The sequence below is a fragment of the Tripterygium wilfordii genome, chromosome 9 (genome assembly GCF_013401445.1).
Source record: "Tripterygium wilfordii isolate XIE 37 chromosome 9, ASM1340144v1, whole genome shotgun sequence".
NCBI classification, from domain to species: domain Eukaryota; kingdom Viridiplantae; phylum Streptophyta; class Magnoliopsida; order Celastrales; family Celastraceae; genus Tripterygium; species Tripterygium wilfordii.
In genome coordinates, this window is record NC_052240.1 from 4,771,562 (window position 1) to 4,797,930 (window position 26,369).

Below are 26,369 nucleotides of genomic sequence, written 5' to 3' on the forward strand. Positions count from 1 at the left end.
ATTAGATATGGTTGAGTGGATGCATTTGGTCCTCCCTCGTTTTTTATGTACTCCTTTTTCTTCATATTATTGTCACTTCTGAGAGTGACGCTTGAACAAACTCTTGAAGTTTTCATATCTAAATGATAATTAACCTTTCATCACGTCCACAAAAAAAATAAAAAATATATATAAAGGAAATCAAGTTTGGCTTGAGATATTTATAAATAAAGCATGAGTTTATTTCACATACAAACAATTAGTTTCTGCTTGGCAAGAGCTTGAGCTTTCACAATGTTCTAGATGAAAAATTTCTCCCCGAACGACAAAGTAAATTAGGCTAAATCCAACGTATTGTCACAAGAGAATATCAACGAATAATCATACTAAATATAGCCTTAATGGTTAGATAACTGAACATATATACTTTTACGTGCGTGAGTTTTTTGGTTGAGTCATCATAAAGATTTAGTTTAGGAATGAATCAAGTAATTACCCAAGAGAAAGAGACTGATGCTTTACTTGTGGATGAGTGCATTGCATCAATTCCTTTTGTGATCAGATGAAGATTCAAATGTAAAGATGGGAATCCGTCCATATTGTAAGTTTGTAACAAAAGCAAATCATCTTATTCTTTTCTTACACTCTATGGTATGGTCTGGCTTGTAAGAATATGTCCTTTTATCTTTTCATATAGGACACACATGATATTAAACTTTATGAACAAACATGATTTCATACATGCATGCTCATTAACATTAATTAGGTCATTTCAAATCTTCTATCAATAATTTTTTTACAATTAATGGATCCGTCTGGTTATTAAAATCACATAAAAGTCTGTTTATTAAAAGGCTTAGTGGAAGGAAAAAAAAATTTAGTGGGGAAAACTGTAAAATACTAAAATCAAAAGGGATTTGGGGCTCTGCAAAATCTACAATTCACATTTAATGGTGGAGAAAAAATTCAAAAAAAATATGATGTGACGTGAAACACTTCCAAAACCATTGGATTTTAATTATAAACTTCATAATTTTAAACGAATTGTGGAGCCCCAAATCCTGAGAAGAAGGGGTAAAGGAGTCAATATTATCCCACAAATGTGAGCCACTGCAGCAGCGAATGAATCTAACGATGTATTTGTTTTTTTTTGTCTGAAATAAAAATTAAATACAACATTAAGTCAAGAACAAGTTTTACCATGTTTTTGTTTCAAATATAATAGTCCAAATCTCTAAATTTTTTTTCTTGATCATTTAACTTTTTACAACATTAAGTCATGAACAAGTCTTACCATGTTTTTGTTTCAAATATAATAGTACAGATTTCTATTTTTTTTTTCTTGATCATTTAACTTTTTTTTTTCAGTATAAATACAAATACAATATACGACACACCATCAGATCAAGCTTATGAAAGTACATGTGTCAACAGGTCAAGCCTATGAAAGTACGGGTGTCAACAAGTCTCACGCAGGAGGCCAAATCAAGCCCATGCGATCAAGCGTATGAAAATACAAGTCTCAACAGGTTCCAGGCAGAAAGCCAAATCACGCCCATACAGAGACAGACTAAGCCAACACACCTACTTATAAATATTAGAGGAGGTGAGACTAGAACTTATGACCTTAGTCAGGAACATACAAAATCATTGCAATTCAATCAATGGCTCATTTACTTGATCATTTAACTTTTATTTTCTTAGAAAAGTACATTGTTGAATTTGTTATATATGAATACTATCGAATTATAATAGTTTTAAAAAAAAATTGATGTGGGCCACGTCACGGACCACTACAGATGCTTTAATTATAGCGACTCCAGCCAGCTCTTTTAACCCACCACCCATACAACGAACGCCACGTGTCACTTCGCGTACCGTGAGAACAACTCCACGAAATTCACAAAAGAAAAAGAAAGAATTCCAAATTGTTTAAATTGAAAAAAAGTTGGTGGTGCAAGTGGCATCAGCTGGTGAAGACAACAGTTATTGAACAGGGCCTGGCAAACCCTAAGCAGATCAAAATTAAATTGACGGAACACACCTTTAATTGAATTCTCTCTATATATATCCCTGTAAATAACTTCCTTTCTTTCTACACCATATTTTCTTCCTTCAAGTCGCAGTCTCTCTTCCTTTCTACAATTCTGCTCTCTCATCAGGTATTTTTTGTTTTCTTTCATTTTTTTTTTTCTATTCCAATCTTTGTGTTCATCGATCGTTGTTTGGATTTTCTTCTGTCTGCGTTTAAAAGGTTGTTGAGGGCTTTACAGGCCTGTTAATTTTGATTTCAATTGCTGCTTCCTTTTTTTTCCCGGAAGATCTCCTCATTTCTTCGTTAGACTGTTTCTTTTTTCATGCTAGGAAAAAAATTCTGATAATTGTAAATTTGGTCTGTGTGATTTACGGATGCCGAGTTACATCGGTCTCTCGATCCATATTGATTTTTTTTAATGTTTGAATTTTTTTTCTGTTCTGCTTACGATTTCCAGTTCCTGTTTCACGATCGAGTATTTATTGTGCTGTATTCATTGTGTTGGACCTGTAATTACATCCCTGTTTGGATATTCAAGCATTCAATTATTTATTGTTGTTCGGTGATTGCTCATATCCTTGGGATCGCCAATTTGATTTATGGATTCAATAGTTACATAGACACTTCCATGGTCGATTAATTTTCCTTTTTGAATGCTTTTTTTTTGGTGGGGGGTTGTTTGACTTCAAATCTTAGTCGTCTTTATTTGTTATCTGCTGGGGTTAACTCCCTCTTGTTCTATATATTATTTTGTTGAGTACTTTGGGACTGTTGAAGAGTGGCTGATCTGAGTTTTTGGCAGGATCTACTTGAAGCGTTGTGGGATTTGAAAGTGAGTTCAGTAGTATTTTCCAGGGATTGATGTTGGAATATATCTAGTAAGGTAGCAAGAAGAACATATCGTGTGCAAAATTTTGGACTCATGCCTGTATCAGGAAATGAAGAGGTGTTTATTCCCTTTTTAAGTTACTCCAAGCTATAAATAGAGAAGTGTAGGATTTTCTGTTTTTTGAATATTGATTAATTGATCTTCTATTGTCAGACCGGGGTCAAACCCGTCTCCTGGAAGTCTAGTGATTATATTGCAGATATTCCTATCAAGAAAAGGAGGTTTCCTCTAATGCAGCCTCCTCCTCCTCCACCGGAAGAATCATCTTCATCTTCATCTCCACTAGAAACTGATTCTAATCAAAATGGACAATCGAGAATATGTGAGGGGACTTCTGTTTCAAATGTTAGTGTTCCTGCAAGTAGAGCTGGCTTATCTGATGAGAAAGAGGGGAAGTCTGATATGGAAGTGACACACACCAATGTTGGCCTTGCTGCAGCTTCATCTGATATGTCTGGTGGGAACAAGAATTCAGTATTCGAGGAGGAAAAACAAAACATTGATGATGAAAATGGTAAAACATTTGATACGGATATCAAGGAGAAGGTTGTGCCTGCTGACAAAGCTGATAATATCATGAGTATTGCAGAGAAAACTGAGCTGAAATTAGAACCTAATGAAGCTCTTGCTGTAAATGTTGGGAAAGAGACACATGACCAGCATACGGGGAAAGGGAAGAGTATATCAGAAAGATCTCTGATATTTGGGAATGCAGAATTGTCATTAGGTTTAAATAATGATAATCCTTCTAGTGTGGTGGGTCAGAGTGAAGAAGGAAGTCAGAGTACTCCAGAGGACTTGGAACCTATTTCATTGAATCTGTTTTTAAGCAAAGGGGAAAGCAGTAAAGGTGATTCCATTCAGTCATATAGGAAAGGCCCTAATTTGCATGCTAATAGATCAAATTGGGATTTGAACACTACTATGGATTCGTGGGGAAACTCTGTGGGTGGTGCAGCCAAAGGTCAACTAACTTCTGATATATTGAGTACAGGTGACGGGGGTCTTGTTAAAAAGCCTTTTATATGCTCACCCATGGTTGTTCCTGGTGATGCAACTGAAAAGAAGATCCTCGTAGATAGTGAACACAGATCTAGCTTTGCTAAATCCTCAACATTGTCTGGCGACTCTGGCCAGAAGTATTTTCCGGAAGATTCTCTTAACTTACGTCTAAGTCCATCTTGTATACCTTTTAATTTGAGTCGAGAACCTTCGTGTTCATCTGTAGAAGTTGATTCTGGCAGGGTTCTTCCTAACATTAGCATGCTTAGAGGTTTGTCAGTTAGCAATCTGAACATGATTAATAGAAGTTGTGTTAAAACAGAACCATCTGAAGATAGTATCAAACATGGTCTTGCAGGAGCAAAAACTTATCTTATGGAGGTTAAGTCTGAATTGAATGAGAAGGTCAGTCCAGAAGTGCTCAAGTCGTCAAATAGTTGCACCCTTAAACTGGTTGATCCAAGGTCAATAAAATCTGAGCCATTTCTTAATGCAGAAACAATGGAGACATTGAAGCAACCACTTGACCACTCTAACAAAGTGGTGCTACAAGCTCAGGAAGTGGGAAAACCTGCTTGCTCGACAAGTTTTTCAATCAGATGTGGAAAATCAGATGTTTTAGAACATTCCGTGCAGGATAAAGGTGCAGAGGTTAGTGAGGAGGTACCTAAGAAAGCCTGTGAAGGACATGAGCAAGTTGCTTCAGAAATTATTTCAGGACCTGCTGGTTCCATTGGCAATGAACAAAATGTTGTTACTACAGCAGACAAGACATTGAAGCGACCACTGGACCACTCTAATAAAATAGTGCTACAAGCTCAGGATGTGGAAAAAAAACCTGCTTGCTCGACCAATTTTTCAATCAGATGTGGCAAATCAGATGTTTTAGATCATTCCATGCAGGACAAAGGTGCAGAGGTTGGTGAGGTGTTACCCAAGAAAGCCTATGAAGGACATGCGCAAGTTGCTTCAGAAATTATTTCAGGACCTGCTGGTCCCACTGGCAATGAACAAAATGTTATTACTACAGCAGACACTGAAATGACTACAGCTAAAAATGTTGATAACCCTGAGCAGTTCAGATTACAATTAACAGATGAATTCTGCCAAGAATTTTGTGCTAATGGTGGGGGTTGTGTGAGTGACGAGGAAAAGATTAATATCCCTGGAGACATGTTGGAAGAAGATTCTTATGGTTCTGACTGTGAGTCTGATGGCAATCATGATTTAAATGTGTCTTTGATTACAGAGCAAAATCACGAAGAAGAGGACTATGAAGATGGTGAGGTTCGAGAACAGCTAGTGGACGCTGCCAAAGAAGGTCCTACATATGAGAAAACAGAAGAAAAATTTATTGCAACTAATTTGAATGATAAAATAACTAACTATGCAGGACTTCCTGGATATGGTGATCCTTGTTCTTCCCATTTTGGCAACAATGACGCTAAAATTGAAGATGCTGGTGAAACAAATGATGATACTTTTGTAGATCGTGTTGACACAGCTCACGATGGGAGTACTGATAAAGCTGCTGATCAGGATGGTTGTTTACAAGAATTCTCGACAATTGGGGTGCCAACCACTGAGCATGAGAGGAAGACGCCAGTCCAGGCAGTTCAGAAAGAATTACTTGATATTTCAGAAGGGAGAGTTGCTGAAGAGATTCAGGAACCAAAAAAACAATCTGATCAAGGCATTGATGGAAGCCAAGGGACTTTGGATACTGTTCCTCAGGCTTCAGATGACAATATTGAGAAAAGCATTATGGTAGAGAACACTGAAACGGCATTGTGCAAAAGGGAATCATCTTTAGATGGTGATAATGCAGGTAAGGGTATTGATGGCGGAGGTAATCGAAGCCGGATCATCAACCTGGCTCGCTCGTCTAATGTGTCCCCTCCTGGTAATTCAAGATATATGCCAGGCAAGCTTTTATCCACGCAACCTGGAAGGGAAAGATTGACTGATATAGCACTTGAGCGGGATAATATACATCCTCAAGGGAGGTAATATTCTATTCCTTTTTTCCTTCTATTTTTGGTATTGTTCATTGGAGGTGTCTGATTCACTTCTTATTTATTTTTTCTTTTCAGAGATGAAAGTTGCAACATTTCGTCCCTCAAATTCACGAGGGAGAGGCATCAAGATCAGCTATCCAGGAACTCTAGATTTAATTATGGCCGCGGTAGAGGGTGGGTTTCCAGTCGTGGTAGAGGGAGGGTTTCTGGTCGTGGAGACTCTCTAAATGATGATTGGGAAACTGAACGTGATTTTGACCCAGGGTATTATAATGGTCCAACAGAGTTTCATTTACCCAGACATAAATATGCATCTGGCATGGCTGAAGCTGAAATTGGGTGTGATAATTATAAAGGGAGGAAACTACTCAATGATGAGTCACCAACTTTTCGCCGTGGACTGTCGATTAGGCGGCCTCCTGGAGGTAGAAATGGGCCTGCACGTAGCCTTCAGATGATCCATAGAGTTCCACGAAACATCAGCCCAAGTCGATGTATGGGTGATGATGGTTCAGAAGTGGTTGGGTTACGGAATGGTGAGAAGTTTGTGAGGGGTTTTCCTGATGATGGTACAGACCATGAACTTGCCCGTACCCAACAGCCATATGATGGAGATGGCAATTTTTTCAGAGGGAATAGGAACTTTTCATCTGCACATAGAAGAGGGGGTTTCTCCCGAATTCGTTCAAAATCTCCCATCAGATCTCGCTCACCTGGTTCATGGTCATCCCCAAGGAGGAGATCTCCTGATGGGTTTGGTGGACGACCAGACTTGCCTCATCGAAGATCAGGGGAAATTTACAGGATGGGTAGGATGAGATCACCTGATCCTCCTTGTTACCCTGGAGAAATGTTGATGCGAAGGCATGGTTCCCCTCTGTACACTTCTCGTCCATCTAATTATTTGAGGGAAGTGGATTCTAGGCGTGATCATGGTCAACCTAGATCTGTCATCCCTAGTAGGAGCACAGCTGGCCGTGTCGTACTCAGAAACAATCGGAGGTTTGATATTGCAGACCCTCGCGAAAGGAATGATGGCGATGAATTCTTTGCGGGCCCTATGCATTCTTCTCGATTTTCTGAGCTTAGTGGTGAAGCTAGTAGTGAAGAGAGAAGACGATTTATTGAGCGACAAGGACCTGTTCGTTCTTTCAGGCCCCCCTATGATGGTACTGATGGTGGAAGTTTCCATCTCAACACAGAGGATGGCCCTAGGCCTTTTAGGCTCTGTCCAGAAGATGATCCTGATTTTCACGAGAGAGGCAATAGAGAATTTGACAGAAGGATTACGGTTCGTCCAGGTAATGTGTCTAGAAGAACAAGAGGCATTGAAGATGAGGAAGGAAACTACAGGCATGGGGGGCAGGTAATGTATGATAATGGGTTTGATGATATGTCACGGGTGAAGAGAAAAAGATTTTGAATTGGTCTATCTGCATATGCCTTAGGCCAGAAGGCAGAATTTGATAATTCAGTTGAGATGTGGAGCTAACTGGCAGAAGTAGTTTTTTGTATTCTATAAGCTAATGGAAATTTCATCTGGGGGAAGGACATAGCTAGTTGCTGTACAGTTTAGCAGTTCTCAGTCAACTTTGTGGTGAGAAATATTATATACTAATTGGACTTGCAACACTAGCTTGGAGCTCGTCCCTTGCATGATATTATGAGGTTTGTTGCTGCTTCTGAAGTATGTTTGAGCAAAGTTTTGTTCTCTTGGATTTTGGTGGTAGATTGTGTATGTCAAGTCCCATTTCGGTGCACTGTTTCTCCTTGAGTTTAGAAACTACTTTTTATGCTATATACTAATTGCAGTAATTGACATTCCTGAGCAGGTTTGCTGAAAGAAACTAGCTGAAGTTTGAACCCGTATTATTAAGGGAGCATAAATGGAGACGCATCTCTGCTGAGCTTCTTCGTGTACCAGTTTTTTTCTTTTACAAATTATGAATCCTTCAACTTCCCATTGAGGTTAGCTTGTATTTCTCCCTAGACTTGAGAAGATAATGGAAACAGTTTCTGGATCAGCTGAAGTCTCTATAAAGAATAGACTGAGATAAAGAACTTTGCAGTTCTCGGAATCATCCATTGCACCTCTTATGGTGATATCGGAAATCCATTGCCCCTTCTTAGGATGACATGGGATGAACTGAGAGATAATTTGAGTTTTCATGTTCTATCGTGCAGCAAACATGCTTCTAGGTCAAGTTCAACTAATTCTGGGTTGGCAATCGAGGTTTTCTAGTGCTTTGGTCGTTGGTGATTGTGCGATAACATGAATTATGAGCTTCAAGTAGAACACTGAAGTCTCACTAGTAGACTGTCCAATGTTTACTTAAAATGTTTTGGGAGGATAGACCTAAGCTGGTCATTTCACTACAAAGCATACAGAGATATGATTAGCCGTGGTTGCTTCGGCATTTTCGGTAGTTTATTTGTGCTAACAAGTTCGTTTGTAGTTTCTCCATTTTCTGGAACTTGTTTACTCCCACATTTGGCTGCTCTTGTCCCTTTTGCAAATGCTGGTAGTTCTGTACTTAATAGGTATTACTTCTGTTAAGGTGGAACTAGGGTGACAGGAGCAGGAGGCCGTGGAATGATCCAAAAGAAGGTAGTCAAAAAATTTTTTGGCCGTTTTATTCGATTCCCCTTTAGCCAAATCAGACTAGTTCTCTCTGTGAATTTTTGGAGACCTGCTGAATTGGTTGGTGACAGGAACAAGAGGCCATGGAGTGATCCAAAGGAAGGTAGTCAAAAAAATTTTTCCAGCCGTTTTATTCTGGTTTCGATTCACCTTTTAGCCAAATCAGACTATTTCTCTCTGTGAATTGTTGGAGACCTGCTGCATTGGTTGGTGGCTCTCTGTACACCATTGGCATGTTATAATTTCTTGGATTGTGATTCGACTGATCGGCAGCTTGATAAGGGTGGTGGTCGGGGTGGCGTATGATTAGTAGCTCTTATATGGTAAAGATGATATGCAGCTATCAAAGCATAGAAAATGCACATGAATACCATATCTACTAGGTGTTGAGACATTGAGACAGGTGTTGGATTAATCGTATTAAGTAGCACATGTCGGATTAATCCTATTCTGACCGATGCAATGAACTTATTTGAAGTGGCTCGTTTGGTATTGGAGAAACCAACGTATAAATATGGATTAATTTTACTTCCCCACCTAGCTACTCTAGGTTGGGGATAGGTCTTAGTGGAGAAGTCTTTTCATACTTTATATCTGGAGTGTTTCACTTAATTTCCTCCGCAATCCGTAGTATTAGGCTTTGGTGATATTTATCATGCACTTTTGGGAGCAGAGATGTTTTGAGGGGGGTTGTAAAAAAAAGTGGGCAAACCGAACCGATAGTCAACCAATAGTTTGGTCGGTTATCATAAAATACATGTTAGGAAGAACCGATCGAAAAGCCAATTGAAAATTTGGAAAAAATCGATTGTTCATTACAAATCAATCGAAAGGTTAGTCAAATTTATGTGAAAAAACTGAAAAAAAAAAAGAGACCATTTGACACCCCTAATAATAAGAGTGAAAAGTAAGAAGAAAAGAATGAGAAACCCCAACTCAAAATATGAACAAAAATGTTTAGAGTTGGGAGCCCAAGTTAACCAAGGTGATTTATCCTTTTATGATTGTAAACATTTTATTATTTGTAGTTAGGATATGCATGTACTATCTTGCAAGTTATGGTTTGCTTTCCCTTTCACAAACGTAACACGTGAAATGCCCTTTTGAACAAACCTATATATATAGCTAGTTATACTTATGAAAGAAATAATATTTGCTTCTGAGATGTGACAACCTATACATATATTGATTATGCGTGCTTTCCCTATACATATAGTAGTGATGGCATGTGAAATTAAGCCACTCTCTTTTCTATAGGTTGTCATATACTTATATATATATATATATATATAGAAACTATTCACAAGTCAAAATCCAAAATAAAGGGTGATTTACTACTACGTACTCCTCTCTCCCTCTCTCATTATTATCGTGAGTGACAATATCTTGTGGCCATGGTGTATGTGTTAGACGTGTTAGGTCACCAACCTTAATTAATGACAACTTTCGAAGGGCATTAAATCTCACAATACTATAAACTTACATATACTTCATCTTAAGGAAAACTCCATATTTGTTTTGGAGTTATCTCATCCAGCAAACCAATATTGTTGTTAGAAATTCAAGCCAATCTAAACACATCAACAAATATTCTCTTTAACCGTCTTTGTAGTACTCAAATTCAGAAGGTGCATGAACTTTACTTATATATCACAAATATGTTTTTTTTAACCGTCTCCGTAGTACTTAGATGTAGAAGGTGCTTGAACTTTACTTATATATCACTCGATAGAACAAATAATAATGAAACGAAATATATTGTCAAATTGGTAGGAGCTCGTAATTAAGTTGTGTGCACACTACTCATGCATGCAAAAGCATATGGTTATCAAGCCAGTGATCATTAATTAAACATGTCGATCATCAAAGATGGAAATGCATGATTTTCTTTAACTGAGACTCAAAATTTATGAAAAAAACACAGAATCATGTGAACTGGAAGACAATTATTACATCATATGATCATCATATCCATTACATAACATTTCTGCATAACCAAAAAATTCAAAAACAAATAAAAAGCCAAAGTTCTTTTGTTCTGTTCATCTCCTCTTGTTCTTGCTGCCTATCAAAAGAGACAAGTAAAACAGGATCCTAAACAAGAACCCCCAAGCCACAGTGATTATCAAGCAATTCCATTTGCTCAATTGAGTAACCCCTTGTTGCACCAAAATGTCCGGACCTGTTGTCAGGCAAGTCGAGCTCGTAATCCTCGTCCCCAATGTGTTACTCAATGTCTCCAACAGCTTCACTTTCATCGAACCAGGCACGGCCCCGAGAGGCGTGTTATCGAATATCTGAACACCCTTGACGAAACACTTGATCGGGTCGTCGAATTCGTTCTGTAATACGCCTTCGTAAGGGTACTTCACAAGAGACATGTAGTGAAACCATATCCAGTATGGAGGAATTCTGTCTCTGGTAATGAAGAATCCACTGAAGAGAAGAAAATAAGCCAAGATGGCTACCACAATTGTGTATCCAAGCATCACGTGAGGGACCACGCCTGATAAGAATGTAACAAACGAGCTTCCGGCCCAAAAGGAGGCGAATATGATCAGGAAGTAAAACAAGAAGCCAGAAAGCCCACCGTTTAGGCCCACGGCCCAGAAAGTTAAGGCCGCGAAGCTCAATGAGAGGAAAATCAACGGTGGGAGTGCGATCAGAGAGTGGGCCAGTACGTATGAGGATCGACGGTAAGCGTTGTAAGCTGTTTCTCTCATGAAGATGTACCGCTCTTGGAGAAAAACAGGGAGAGCGTCTGCGCAAGTGTAGAAGGTCGTGGACATGGCGAAAGCGAAGAATCCGAGTCTCTCTTGTACGCCTTTCGGTGAATTGTCAAGTCTCCAGAACATTGTGGCTAAGATGAATCCGGTGACCATCACTGCACCTAATCGAATTCCGAATAGTTCTGGCTGTCTACGTGAGTTTTTCACTGATCGTTTTGACAGAACTGCCATTTCGATCCAAAATGGGTTGGCGAATGTTGGGACCATTGAAGTTGGGCTCGCCTTGTTGGTTGCGCCAGAGACTAATTTGCCTCTCGAAATGCTCGCACTTATGGCTTCTTTTAGGGACAATCCGTGCCGGTCCGGTTCGGGGTTTGTGAGCTTTTCTCTCTGCCATGATTTGTTGAATTCCACTAGACTTTTGGTTCCACCGGGTGACCCTTCCAGTTCGCGGATAAGATCCAGGGCGAATTCGGTTCGGTTCTCGTTTTCGGGTATCGGGTGCCCGAATTCGGCGAAAAATGAAGGGAGACCCGTTGGTGGACCACTGTAAACGGTTTGGCCACGCGAGAGGAATATCAAACGATTAAGTAAGCCAAGGATGCGATAGCTTGGCTGGTGAACGCTCATTATTACGATACTGCCACTCTGTGCGATACGTTGGAGGACTTTGACGACCATGAAAGCACTGGTGGAGTCGAGTCCAGAAGTCGGTTCGTCGAGGAATAACAGAATCGGATCATGAATGATGTCGATTCCAATGGAAACTCGCCTTCTCTCTCCGCCGGAGACTCCACGGTGGCCTTCGTCGCCGATTATAGTCTTTGCGGCGTTACGGAGCCCTAACTGGTCGATTAAAGCTTGGACACGCGCCTTCTTCTTGGACTTCGATAGAGTGCGAGGAAGACGAAATTCTGCCGAGAACATCAGGGTTTCTTCCACGGTGAGCATGGGGAACAAAAGGTCGTCTTGCATTACGTAAGCGGAGATCACTTTCAGCATCCGCGACTCCAAAACTTCGTTGTTCAGAGATACTGTTCCTTTCAAACTCCCTTTTGCGATCCGATTGGCTAACGCGTCAATGAGAGTTGATTTACCCGACCCGCTAGCACCGAGCACGGCAAGGATCTCTCCGTCCCTGGCCTCTCCAGAAATATCGTTGAGCAGAGTCTTGCTTCTAGTGAACAAGCTCTCCCCTCCGATTGGCTCAGCTGAAGTAGCGGCGCCGAGTCCGCTGTGATGTCTCCGAGGCCGTAGAAATCCGGGCAGTTTCATCTTCCGTCTGACCATCACACTGTAAGTGAGATTGTTGAAGTTAAGAACGAACGGCAAAGACCGTGGCTGGCTAACCTCGACGTCGAGCGGCGTCTCATCACCGGTAGCCTCTTTACGGACATCCCCTACTCGCTTGAAAAGCTGTCCAAGAGTAGATGACAGACCCATTGTGTTTGCGGTGGCTCGTGGACGAGGTTCGAGCTCTATTGAATGGGTATAAAACGGCGCCGTGTCACTGAAGGGCAAAATGCTATTCTCTGCCATAACCCGAGACATTTTCGCAACAGGGAATCCCAAGTGATACTTATAGACTTGGAAGTAGAGAGAGATACATACAACCGCAGAAGCAACGTTGACGGCGTTAGAAGGGTGGCGTGCGTTACGCTGAGATTGAGGAAATAAATAGTGAGAATTTGACGGCGTCAAATCAGCACACAAGAGTATAGTAGTAGGTATGGATGAGAAGTGTAGAAGACGAAGAATAGGAAATGAAGTTTGGTCTAGTGTGGGATTTGAGGAGGTTGTGATTTTCCATATATATGGAGTGTGAGTTTGAAGGTCAAAAAGTGTATGTAATATGTATTGTCATTCCATGTAGTGGTTGTATGAGAATAGTTACCTAAACCCTCCTAATCTGTTTTCCACACGTCTTGCTTTTCTTTGGTGAGAAAGTATGTATGTGTATGTCCACCTGGGATGTAACTTGTAAGTGAGTGTTGACACGTGGCGTAATGGGTATTTAGGGTTTTAGTCTTTGTTGTTGGGTGTTTAGGGTTGGCTGGGAAATTAGGTATGGGCGTTGATCTACTGTTGCGTAAGCGAAGGCGGTAGTCACAGGCATTACCCATTGTGTGTTTTTATAAGAGTATGAATTTTCTTATATTTGGGCATAGGAAGAGGAAGCAATGTAGAAAATAAGTTGGGTAGCTGTCAAAGCTTGTGGATGACTGTTTTAAGGTGGTGGCATTGATTGACTAGTTTCATGGCTTGAGTCAAACAACTATTGTTAAGATATATATTCTTGAGGAGGAATCAAGGGTTTTCTCGCTTAGTCAGGGAATTAGGCTTATATTTGGGAGGCAATGGTGTGAAGTCCCTATAAGAAAATATGTAATTTTTTTTTATTGGAATCAGGCGAGCCTTCCTCTCTTGGGCCATTATAAAGGGTCCGTTTTATTCACAATTGGTTTTAGAGCCCATATACTGTGAAAAAAAAAAAAAACTAAGATTTCTACGGCCAAAAAAGAAGTATCATCGTTGCCATTTTGAAGAAAATAAATCTAGACAATGTTCATGCCAGTACTATTTGAGGGCACCTGTAAAGTAGTGTTTTTTTTTTTTTTTTTAAATTTATTATTGGGATTATGTTGCCAGACAATTTCTCTGTTTATGGAAAAGTTGTGGTTATGCAATTCAACTCACACATGCATAAGGTATGGGCAAGAATTACTGTTTTGCTTTGACGTTTTCTTTTCATAAAAGAAATCAATGTGGTAACCCAGCATATATGTACCAACAAAATAAAGAAACTTCTTTCATGATTGATAGGCTAAGAATGTCCATGACCCTGCACATACACCTTGTCATGCACATCTTCTGTTTTTTTGACAAGAATGTCCATGACCCACCTTTGTTGGTGTAAAGTAGTTCTCGAGTGGGTATGTATGGCTATGGTGGCTTATCAACATTAACTACCAAAGAGAGTCTAAAAAACGCATTATGCCTTTTCTCTTCTATTTGTCGTTTAACTCTCTCTTCCCTTGCCTTTTTGAGATGGTAATAAAACAGTCCAAAACTATAACACTCTTTTTTTCCTCTTAAATAATATATGAATATTTAAATGGTATCTTAGTTTTCTCATATAAAAATGGGATATTGCTTCTATATGTTGTTTTTCTAGATATCAATCATGGGCTAAAATATTATATATATCATTCGACTTTCACATTTTTCTTGATTATATCCTTAAACTATATATTTTTTTTCTTCATTCTATTCTCAAACTATTGTTTTCCACATCGTTTATATCCCGAGTCAGTTTTCTGGTGTTGACTCCGGCGAAAACACTGACGTGGCATCCACGTGTACATAAACAAAAAAAATTTCAAGTAACCCGTCTACAATTGACATGGAGATTCTCATAAATTTTTTTAAAAAATCCAACCTCCAATGCACCTCTTCGAATTGTAAAGCACACATCTCATAAAACCCAAATTTACAAAGATTTCTATTACAAAACGGTTGATTGTAAGATTGATATCATCAGTTCCTTTCGTCGAAGAAGTTTCAAGAAATCCAAAAGTTGGACATAAGCCATTGTAATATTCATCCTAAATGATACCAAAAGTTTAACAAAAAATGGTCCACAACCGATGACTGTTTACATTACATATCAATAGTGGATTGTTGACCTGGATAGGTCTTTTCATCCAGCCTGGTTTGCGCACTAGAAGAGCTCTCCCCATGATAACCAACATAAGTTTGTTGTTCCATTGCTGAGCCTCTTCTCATGTCAGTTTTGTTGAAGTTACACTCGTTAAGGTAGTTAACCATATGGGGATGGATCCTCCCAGCTACTTCCTACAATTTGGGAAAAATGCCATACACCATTACACACTAAACAATTTAAGATAAGGCAATAGTGTTTTGCCAGCATCTATTTATTTCTCATAAGCTAATTCATCAGTTTCTACAGCAAATGAGTCATCTTCACTGTTGTACATACCATCACAATCATACTCTCCATGGTCACTCTCATTGCCCAATGCATTTGCACCCACAAACCCCACATCTACCATTATTAAAACCTAGCCACATGCAATTGTTAGGGAAAAGGACACCAAAACAGAACCCAATATAATTGCATAATTGGAAGACGATATTGTAGAACCACAATAAAAAAATTGCGCAAACAACTCACCGAACTTAGCAATGGGTGATAGAAATCCCTAACAAATGATCTGCCTCTATGCTAGCAACTCTTCGTTCAATAATGGTGACGTCTGCAACATTTGTTCAAGTAGCCAGTGTCTAGGCATCTAGAGGAGCAAAAGATGTCATATAAAGAAAACCCTAAAAATTGGGCGGAAACGAAAATGACTTTCGTGGGCAAAATCGTGCTAGCGAAAAAATAAAATATATTCTCATTAATTTTTAAAATTAAATATACACGTGTTAATTGAATTTTTTTTGTTTAAATACAAGTGGATGCCACGTCAGCATTTTCGCCGAAGTCAACACCAGAAAGCTGACTCAGGATATAAACAATGTGGAAAACAATAGTTTGACGATAGAATGAAGAAAAAAAAATAGTTTAATGACTTAATCGAGAAAAATGTGAAAGTCCAAGGACATATATAATATTTATTATTTCTCAACTGTTAAGTTAAAAATCCATCTACATACGCATCTTTACTATTTGACTATTTCCAAGGTTTCTGGTATTGTTATCTTGCCCACATAAAATCATATGGATGGGAATAATGGCGAGTTTGTTCACCATGCTTACCTAGCTTTGTGCATTGATAGCAATTTTCGATTGCTTAAATTAGCAAGCAAAAATCCCAAATTAAATTACTCGCAAGCGCACAAGTCCGTAGTAGAATAGATTACACAAGTACGAGGTCGTACCACAAGGATTGACTATTCAACGCAATTAATCATTGTACTTCTTAAAAGAATTCAGACTAATTCAGAATGATGATTGTTTGTGATTTCAAGAAAGCATAGAAAATAAGAAAATCGCAACTTGTCAAGCCGGGTTGTAAACAATTTGATGAAAGCACTAGGACAATGAATCCATCTTAATAATCCTCTCTAGTTGTTTCTCACCTTACTTTTAATTCACTCAATTGATGTCGTTGGCGGATTCACTAAGACGTGAATTACCTATGATATCTAGGCTAATTCGTTTATCTTAACATGCAATTCGGTTATGGTATCTAACTCAAATATGAACATGCAAGACATCCTTAAGTGCAAGAATCCCTTAATATGCCATGTAAACCCTAGGAGTATGGTATCTACCCTAAGTGTCTCCAATTTCTAATTACTAGAAGCTGGTCCCAAATCCCGTATGGTATCTACGTGAATTTGTAACATATTACTTATTTGAAAACCTAGTTGGTGATCAGTCATCTACGCATTCAAACAGTATAACATGGAGATTAAAAATCCAACATCAAAAGAGTAATTAAGAATAAAAGCAATAACAACTAGATTATCATATTAAAACTTCATCATGTCCTAGCAAAAGTATCTAGTTACACATCATCATAGATGAAAGCTCAAAGAAACATGAAAAGTCTAAGATTGCACCAAGGTAGAACTGACGGCTCTCTGCGATGAATTCCTCCTAATCTCTGTGTGTGTCCTTGTCTCTACGAAAGTCCCCTTAAATATCCTTCTCCAACCCTTGATTTCCTTTCCACTTTACTGACCTCCTAGGGAAACTCTTCAGTCAACCTTAGTTTCATTAATAACAAACAGCTAATGGAAGATTTGAATATCCTTCGTTCCACTGGACTGCTAACAGCTGTTTTTATTACCAATTTTGACCATGTTTCATTAATTGGAAAATCCCTGAAAATATGTAATTTGAAGCTTGACATCCTGACTTTCCAAAGCTATCTCCTGTGCCTCTAACAAAAATCTGAGGAACCTTCTAGACCCAATTCTTCACAGGCAGCACAGTCTTGGTGATTTTGCACTTCAGCTCAATTTTTCTTCAAAATCTGGGTTAATTGGCTCCACAAAAATTTCTAAAAATATTCTCCAAGAAACTTCAAGGTCTTCACTTTGTTTTCCAATTGACGGTTCTTCAAAATACTCAACATTGGCTGTTTTTCATCAAAAACCATCCAATTGCTCCAAAAAGCTGAAAATGCGAAAAACAAAGTATTAAGTCCTTTTTAAAGCCAATTTCCCAGCAAAAACATGTTTAAGGGGTATTAAAATGTAAGAATATATGAGCTTATCATGCATATAAGAAGGTTGGACAAAATCACCATTACTGACAGAGATAAAATGATATCCTTCCACACCATAATTGTGTATATACTATATAAGCTGCATATGCATACCTTCGTGTTCTAAAGAGGCTTGGCATTTTCAACATTCCGTTTCTATGACATGCTGTGCTTCGAAATATTTGCTGTCTGCCATGAGATGCTTACATATGCAAGAAAATTCCGACTCTACCTTAGCAACAAGCAAAAACTTGTATCGAAGGCAGGGCCGTCTCTAACATTTTGGAGGCCCTAGACAAGTTAAGAAAATGAGGCCCTCATCCCCCAAAATAATTTTTTTTTATAAATTTGAAATCCAACATATCTAATAAATTCAAAATACAATATAATTAGTTTTTGAATACACATAAATTATCACCAATATCCAAGAAATTAAGCAACTCAAACTTATAAATGTATTACATCAAATGAAACCAAATAACGCTAAACTAAATCTAAGAAGAAAGGATTGATACTCTTCTAGCCTTTTGGTGTGCAAAATTGTCAATTAAATCGTTGTGATCAAGTTTAGCCTTTTGGCAGCATATTTGTAGGTTTTACATACCTATTCATAGATCCCGTGAGAGATTGTGTGAGTTTATCTTGTCTTTCTTTATTCTTCCTCTTCGAACTTCCCGATTCAAATTTTCTTTTACCTGTCATGATTTCTCAATCACACGCAAACCTAACAGAAAAAAGAAAAGAAAAAGGAAATTAGGGTTTAGAGAAACAAATAACAATTTACAATTTCTAATTAAGTGTGCCAAAAAAGGCCAAAGCAATAGAAATATATGATAGGTGATTTACCGGTGGCTTCCCTTCTCTTTCAATCTCTGACTCTATCTCAAAACTCTCAAAACCTTTTTTCAATAACATGAGTAGACTGTAGACGACAAACAGCAAAAGTGCAGAACAGGTTCTCTTAGTCTTTGGTCTTTATTAGTGTTCTTTCAATTCTTTAATTCTTATTTTACAATTATGACCTTGTCATTTTGTGTTTAGCCTAATGGGCTTGTTTTCTTAATTTGCTAAAGATTAGGATATTTTCTTCTTATAAAACCATACAACTTAATAAAAAGTGAGGCCCCTCCCATGAGAGGCCCTAGGCAATTGCCTTCTGGCCTCCCCTTGGAGCCGGCCCTGATCGAAGGTTTTCATTCTTTCATAATAGAATATGATGCTCTATATAGTTAAAATGATGTTTTCAGCTCTTCCAGTTACCTGGATTCAGGAGAAACTTGCAACGCAGAATCCTAAACCTTGTTTTTGTTCTTCATGCACCTGAAAATAATGGTGATTTTCATTCTCCATTGCCACGCAACAGAAGACAACGAAACGAACGAAAAGAAAATAAAAACTCCTGATAGATTTGAGTCATATTAACTAGTGGTGTTTTCACTCCAACGAGTATCTTTCATTTGAAAGTGATTTGCTCTTTCAAAAAAAGTTATACTGGGTGCAAACGACTTGTAGTTGCCAAGTAGTCCATCCTTTACAAGAAGCTCCACGTAATACGATGCTAATCCAGTAGTAGAACCTGGCCACCCTCTTCAAAAATAAGTGTATGCTGGCGAACAAGAGTAGCATGATACTGATAACATTTCTCATACTAGAATAAAGCCCACCTGCAAACGAAGTTCATAGTTTATAGAGGGTTTGCGCTAATACAACTGGGGAAATCTAGGATTCAGAATCATATATGGAAACAAAAAAACCAACAGTGGTCTCATATGGCTGGAAATATTGCATGAGGTGATTGTCAAAACTCATTACTACCGAAGAACACCAAAAATTCATTCTGCCTTCAGGAATATCAATCAAAGTAGAGCATGTGTCCACTCAAATTTGATCATCCGAGAAGTTCACAGCAAGATCCCAATAGTGAGCAACACCGGCGTCAGCAAACACCTTCCTCGTAGCTGCTTCTGTAATGCAACCTATTAAGCTCGACTTTGAAACACTTCCTTGCCACACCAACACACACTTGTTGATAGGTTTGTCATCCTCTTCTTTAATTGCATCTGCCCAGTTTATACGCGTATGCATCAGCTTCCCATATCTCTTGATAGATTTGCTTCAACCTTCAACAACTACAACACTAATGCCCTCCGAAACCACGGCACAACCAGTCAAACGGTTCTCTTGAGTATTAACATCAACCTTGAAGTGAGTGTTTGGGTGCGAAAGATCATTGATCTTGTAGACTGAAACAATAGTCTCCAGTGTACTAGGGTCATCGAAAAGCTTCCTCTCCTCCTTTTCTCTGCATTCCGCAGGAGTAAGCATGCGTGAAAGATTCCTATCCACATGTGCTTGCTCACGCTCGGCAGCTGCAACACGAATTTCCATCTCAAGTTTGGTGGGATCCTGAGTTGCCTCAGAGCCAAGAACTTTCATTAAATTGCTCATTTTAACTTTTGGTTTGAGAGGTTCAAGAAGGTCTTGTCTAATCATTTCCTGCCTATCTTTTTCCCTCGCAAGACGACGCTGAGTACGAAGTTTCTTATGCTCTTTCTTGGTCAACTTCAGAGGTTGAGGAGGTGGAGGAGCTGGCTCAGCTGGGGGCTTAATAGGACGAGGGTGTTCAACATAGATAGTGATCTTCTCCTTTTTCAGTTTATCGTCAGTGATGTTGCCATCGACGATGTCGCCATAACCACCAGTAGGCATGAGTGGCACATCCCTTAAAGGAAGCACAATTATGGAAGTAAATATGCATCGACAGTACATAGACCAAAAGATGACCAAGAAGATAAATAAGTGAGAATACATAGCAAAATCATAATACATAGCAAATCATAGCTATCAGTCAGTGATGTTTTTAACTCAACACAAAGAAAAATGTCGACGGCATCAATAGAGGAAATAGACTCATTCTGTTTGCGTACACAATTGTTTTCAGATCAGCATGGAGGGTTAGCAAATCATCAGCGGGCAAGAAGAACTATAAGGTTCATTATCAAACTTTTTGCTGCTTCATAATTCTAAATACATTTATATATCCAGCAAATTGGCAGTGATTAGCAAATAAAACCAATATAAGCATACATACAAAAACATCTAGCCAAAATAGAAGGAAACACTGTCAGCAAGCATGGCAAAGAGAAGATGTTTCCAAAGGCGACTTTCCTACAATTAATACAATAATATATCGCATGGGATTTAGTATCAAAGAAAGTTCACTTATTGTTGCATCGCTGGAACTACAATTATGTTTTAAGCAAAAACCTATCAGGTTAATTAGAAGGTCAGCATACAATACAGTATACACATTTAAGTAAAATGAAAGTTCACTTCTTATTGCATCGTGCGTTTAGGGTGAGACGTGAGAGAGATAGTGATTGGACCTCTATTTTGAGGTTCTATTGTCCTTTAATTAGGATGTTCTAACACTTAGCTAATGTGTTTTATTGTGTTTTAGTTTAGTTTTATATTTACAAGTGTTTCCCTTTGGTTTTATAGGAATCAGACTCAATTTGGGCAAGTTACAACATTTTTTATACATGGCTGCAAAGAGGTGTCCAGATACCTCCTCAAGACGTCCGGACACTTGCTTCATAAAATGAAACAGAGGCTAATCAAAAAGAATTGAAGAGGCTAAGGTGTTCGGACACCCTCAGGGGCCGTCTAGACACCTTGTCGCGATACAACAAATTCTATAGCACTTTTTAAGGGGTTTTCCGCGTACTCTTCAATTGTAACCAATGAGGATTGATCTTGTAAGGTTAGTTAGGTACTTTCATAAGCAAATAGGGTGTTTTAACCCTAAGAACATGTCATTTGTAAAGGATCTCTCCTTTTGGGGGGGGGAGTAGCCTCCATCCCATTCTCTCTTTTAGGTTAGGATATTCTCTCTAGTTTTTGTTAAGCTTTCTCTTGATTTTGCTATAAACACCAGTTCTGATCAATAAAATTGGTTGTTTATCTTCAATATCATGAGTGGCTAGGTTTGATTTCTTGTTTCTAGTCCAGAATGGTGGATGCGAGTTTCGATTGCTTGACTATGTTTAAAGAATCGCAGCTTCGATCTCTCTCTTTTGATTTTGTGATAGTTATGTATTTGAGTGCATGAGACTAGCATGTTTTATTGTGTTTCTTAGACTCGGAGTGTGAATCGGGTTCGACAACAAAGCTAAGGCCCAAGGGAGATTATTAATACATAAGAATTGGTGTGTTGTATTCTTTGTATTCATCGTGTAGTAGAGGAACTTGATTAAACATGCTTGATTAGGAATTGTTAATACCCAATGCATGATTTCCCCAATTGACTGAGTTAAATTACATAACCATTAATTGTGTGTATTGATGATGGGATTTTGTGGAATTTACGGAATATGCATGGGAGAGTTATGGTTAATTGGTCTTTGAGTGTGAAACTAGGGTGCTAGCAAAGCCGAGCCCCAAGGGGGAACATTAATCCATAAGACTAGGTGCCTACCCCTTTGCGTTCATCGTAAACCAAGAGGCCCGATGACCTCCATGTAGGAATCGAAGTCTTCATGCCCAATTTTCTTTGCATATGCATAGTTAATGGTATTGCACAATGCATTGTGTATGATTGTGCGTGTTTGTAATTATACCTTGAGTATGAGAAATGACCATCCACTGGGAAGGATTAGAGACTAGATATTTTTAATTAATTGTTGTCTTCACTCTTGTTTTAGTTTGGTTACAAAACGCGTGTGCTTGCCTAGCCTTCGACCCTTTTTCCTTTTCCTTTTCCGTACTTTATTTGTTTTTCTTTGTGTTTAGCTCTTTAGTTAGTTGTTTGCATTCATCCACCAAAATTTGTATTTTGCTTCATTGTGGATTTGACTCCGGACTCCTGGATTTTATTACTTGCCGACTACCCTACACTTAGGTAAATACAGACATGCACATTTTTGTGTCGGTCAGATAGGTTGTACAAACACGTATTTTTTTAATCTAAAAAAATAACTTTGGTATGCTACAGTCATACCAGGACTCTACTGTTTTACTATACAATACCAAACATATATTCTCTAGTTTACAATAACTGATGTAGGGTGTTTTTTCATCACAATACAAAATAAAACTCCAAATTTGGAGGACAGTATCATTATAAAGATACTGTTGTGGAGAGTCTAAGGAAGTGTCCACAACTACAAATTTAAAGTGCGTAGACTACTAACATGTGCCTTCGAGGAAGAGAGTTTTGTTTGAGCCAGGGGGCTTCACTGCCCGCGGAAATGTAATGGTCTCGACTTGAACTTCCGTTACGGATAGCGACGGTGACATCTTTATATTTTTCGTTAAATCGACGAGGTGTGGATGTGTGAAATATGTTTAAGCAGACAATAATACGATGCGTTTTATAGAGGGTGTAAATCGTGGTAGAATCGTAATATGTACTAGTTTTAGTTTTTTGTTCTTCTTTTTCTCCCTTAAAATATGTACTAGTTGGATTGGGAGAATGGAAGGTTTGTTTGCAATTAACTAATTAAGGCGTGTAGGTTTAGGGATAGTTAGCTCATGTAACTAGGTGGAGCAACACCAACCCAACCACAACCAGTCAGTCTTTTTTCTTTTTTTCTTTTTTTAAATAATAAGACCAACCAAAACCAACCAAACAATATCAACAACATTATTTCTTTGAGCCTAAATATTATTAAGTGAGAAAGTCTAAGGAAAAATAAAATCATATAGGTCCGATATATCTATGGAAATCGACAAATCCAAAACGGATAATATTATTGGTGTACATATTTCGATGGAGATTCCTAATTTGATGATATCCTGGATTATCAAGGTGGACCAAGTGCTGATTCAATAACACCATTGGAATTTAGAAAGTCTTGTTCAATAACCACTTTCATCCACTAATGTTCTTTTAACACAAGCAAAACACCATAATGTCCAAAATTCTACCCTCACGATTTCTTGCAATAGCACTTACCGCCATTCCATCTTCCCCAACCGCTGCATCAAATTTAATCTTCACCTGCAGTTATTTTGCTCAAAACTATTAGGCGTTGCTATGCATTTGTAGGGAGTTACTACAGTCAATTTTGTCATCTCAAGGCTTGTTTGGATTGATGTTTTAGAGAGTTAAGTGAGGAGGGTTAAAGAGCGTGGAGTAACTCTACCTTGATTGGATTGTAAAAGGGAGAGTTAAGTGAAGTTAAGTGGGGGAACTTTCCCCCTCACTTAACTCTCCAATTCTATATTTTGTAATCCCTCAATTTGGGGGTTTGTGAGGTGAGAGAAAATTTTGTTTATAATTTCCAAAATCATGCATAAAAACTTTTTATTCATTTCAACTTAACTCTCTTTAACTCTACCTCCTATCCAAGTAAGGGTGAGTCAAGTTAATCCCCCACCCATGACCCCCTCACTTAACTCTCTCTCCATTAACTCTACTATACTCTACTCTTCATTTTACAAAATTCAGGCAAAGCCTCAATAAAAAAAAAAAATTGTACAAAGTTCTCACAACTATAACTCTATATTTATAGTTTTTATTACAATAGTTAATAATATTATAATCATAAGAAAATATAATATTTGTAGTAACAATACTGTTATATTATTTTAAATTTTTCTAGTTTCTTATACGGTTAATTAGCAATAGGTCCCTCAAATCAAACTTTTTATTCGAATAACCAATTAGAATTGATTCAGTTGACAATCGACTGGATTAGACATAAGTTTGCCCAAGGTTCGATTCCAACCGCAGACATATTTTTCTATGGTATTAAAAAAACAACTTTTATTCCAATAAGCCCACTCTAATTTTTTTTAAACTCATAAGGTTCACAAGGGATAAGATTTATTCCACTAAAGATAAATTATTTAAAATTTATTTTTTTATTGACCATACTACTCTCAACACTTATAGTCCAGAAAATACTGTTCATGGACTCAAATCCTCAAGATGTCTGATCATTGCTAAAACAATCAAAGGATTTAGGATAGAAATTCTCACCAGTCATCCTTGAAATAATTTGACATACTCTCTCTTGGCATCTGCCGCATCCGACACTCGCTTTGATTACTATCACTTGAAACTAAAACCGCAGACAATGTGGGTGTTTGGCAGTGCGTTTGCACTGCGTTCAGTTGCAACACACCTCACAGCACCACAGTTTTTTGTGAAACGCCAAACAGCTTTTGCGTTCCAACTCACCTCACAGCACCACAGCTTTTTACCTCACAGCACCTCACCACACCTCACAGCACTCCCAAACGCTTACAATGTATGTTGAATTGTTCTACGTAATCAAATTAGGTCAATTATTTTATTTTAGATTAATGTACAATATAAACATTAAGTTATTTTATATTAATATTATTAGTCATCTAATATAACCGTAATTTAGATACGCCAAACGCACCTCACAGCACCACATCGCACCGCACCACAGTTTTAAAAGTGATGCGCCAAACAGCTTTTTGCGTTTCAACTCACCTCACAGCACCACAGTTTTATAACTCACAACACCACACCACACCTCACAACACCTCACAGCATTCCCAAACAAGCCCAATATATAAAATCTTGTTACAACACAGGAACAGGGGTGGAGCCACACACACTGGGGCCAAGGGACCCTGGACCCCACCGACTTTTTAAAAAAAATTCTACATATACTAATATGTATATGAAATATTATGCATTTTGTAACTCTATGTCTATTAATATGTATTTTAAAAAGCAAGTGAGTCATTGGTTGAATGGCAATCACCTTGCAGGTGAGGAATCATTTAGGTCGTGGGTTTGAATCTTACCCCCTCCCCAAAAAATCCTGTTTCAAAAAAATATGTATTTTAAAAAGAAAATTATACAAATGGAAGCTATTAATCCATTGGCCCAATAAAGAACAAGGAAAATCTCGTTTACAGCCCATTAGCCCAATTGAGATTGAAAATTTAGTTAGTGTAATCTCCTTTAACCCTAAACCCCTCAAGAAGAATAATGGAGATAGAGCTATAATTTTTTCTGTTTTAATGGTGCCAACCCAGTCTCTATCTCTGTGATTCGTGTTATGTGTTACAGATATGGACAAGTATTTGATTAAAATGCCTAAGTCGGGATCATCATCTTCTCAAGAAAATAATCCTCCTCTTAGGGAAGCTCATATAGAAGTTAATTTCAATGAGTTAGACTTGGCCTTAGTAAAAAAAAAATCTAAGGCTATCATTCCAACGATTATGACAAAGTTCGTTGGACATATTATAACTTGTTTTCGATCACTTTCCAGTAAATACTTCAAAAAATAATTCTAGGGACGTTGTCCCGAACCCTGCCAAACTTTGACCCCCATCATCCAAATTCATGGCTCCACCCCTGCAGAGGAAGCTAAAAATTTACCTTGATGAAGCAATTAATTTTCTAGAGGCAACCATAGAATGGATTTTCCGTAGAAAAAGGGGCTGTAACAAAATAAACTTAGAGGGAAGTGTCGGATTCTAACTATGGAGAGCCAGCTTTGAGAGCTTCATCATGCATCCCGAGTATCGAAGAGAGCAAGCACCAACAAAAAAAGTCCCCATAATTATTGGATGCGAAGATTCATTGTCTCTCGCTCTCTTTACTCTTGGTAAAAACTATTTTAGCACATATATATATGCATCATAGACTACCAAAAGAAAGAAAAAAAGAAAGAAAGAAAGAAACAAAACGACGTCGTGTTGAGCATTTTAAAACCAGTTGCTTGTTTGTTGTAACTTGTCTATAATCTTTAATGGAGACATCACTAATTAAATCTTTTGTAAATTGTTGACCTTTGTTGTAATCTGAAACTGCTGAAAAGAAATAAAATCAAAAGCTTTCC

General features: G+C 38.1%; 2 protein-coding genes and 1 pseudogene across 3 annotated transcripts; 1 reads left to right on the forward strand and 2 right to left on the reverse strand.

The window, feature by feature from the left end:
• Nucleotides 1-1,978: 1,978 nt before the first annotated feature.
• Nucleotides 1,979-9,009, forward strand: LOC120006309. 2 transcript variants are annotated; one of them, XR_005469968.1, is made up of 5 exons: nt 1,980-2,141; nt 2,817-2,960; nt 3,057-5,911; nt 5,999-7,591; nt 7,756-9,009. XR_005469968.1 is itself a non-coding variant. In XM_038856319.1 (4 exons), exons 2-4 carry the CDS (start codon nt 2,937-2,939, stop codon nt 7,344-7,346), a joined length of 4,227 nt encoding a protein of 1,408 aa, XP_038712247.1. In that variant the 5' UTR covers nt 1,979-2,141; nt 2,817-2,936; the 3' UTR covers nt 7,347-9,007. The 2 variants fall into 2 exon arrangements, 1 of the variants encoding a protein (XP_038712247.1); XM_038856319.1 differs by having other exon boundaries at nt 1,979-2,141; nt 5,999-9,007.
• A 1,423-nt stretch (nt 9,010-10,432) lies between these two features.
• LOC120005328 (ABC transporter G family member 6-like) lies at nt 10,433-13,068 on the reverse strand. Its single transcript, XM_038854912.1, has one exon. The coding sequence runs from the start codon at nt 12,842-12,844 to the stop codon at nt 10,607-10,609; it is 2,238 nt and encodes a 745-aa protein (XP_038710840.1). The 5' UTR covers nt 12,845-13,068; the 3' UTR covers nt 10,433-10,606.
• Nucleotides 13,069-19,413: 6,345 nt separating this feature from the next.
• LOC120005929 lies at nt 19,414-25,872 on the reverse strand (annotated as a pseudogene).
• Between the last annotated feature and the right edge of the window lie 497 nt (nt 25,873-26,369).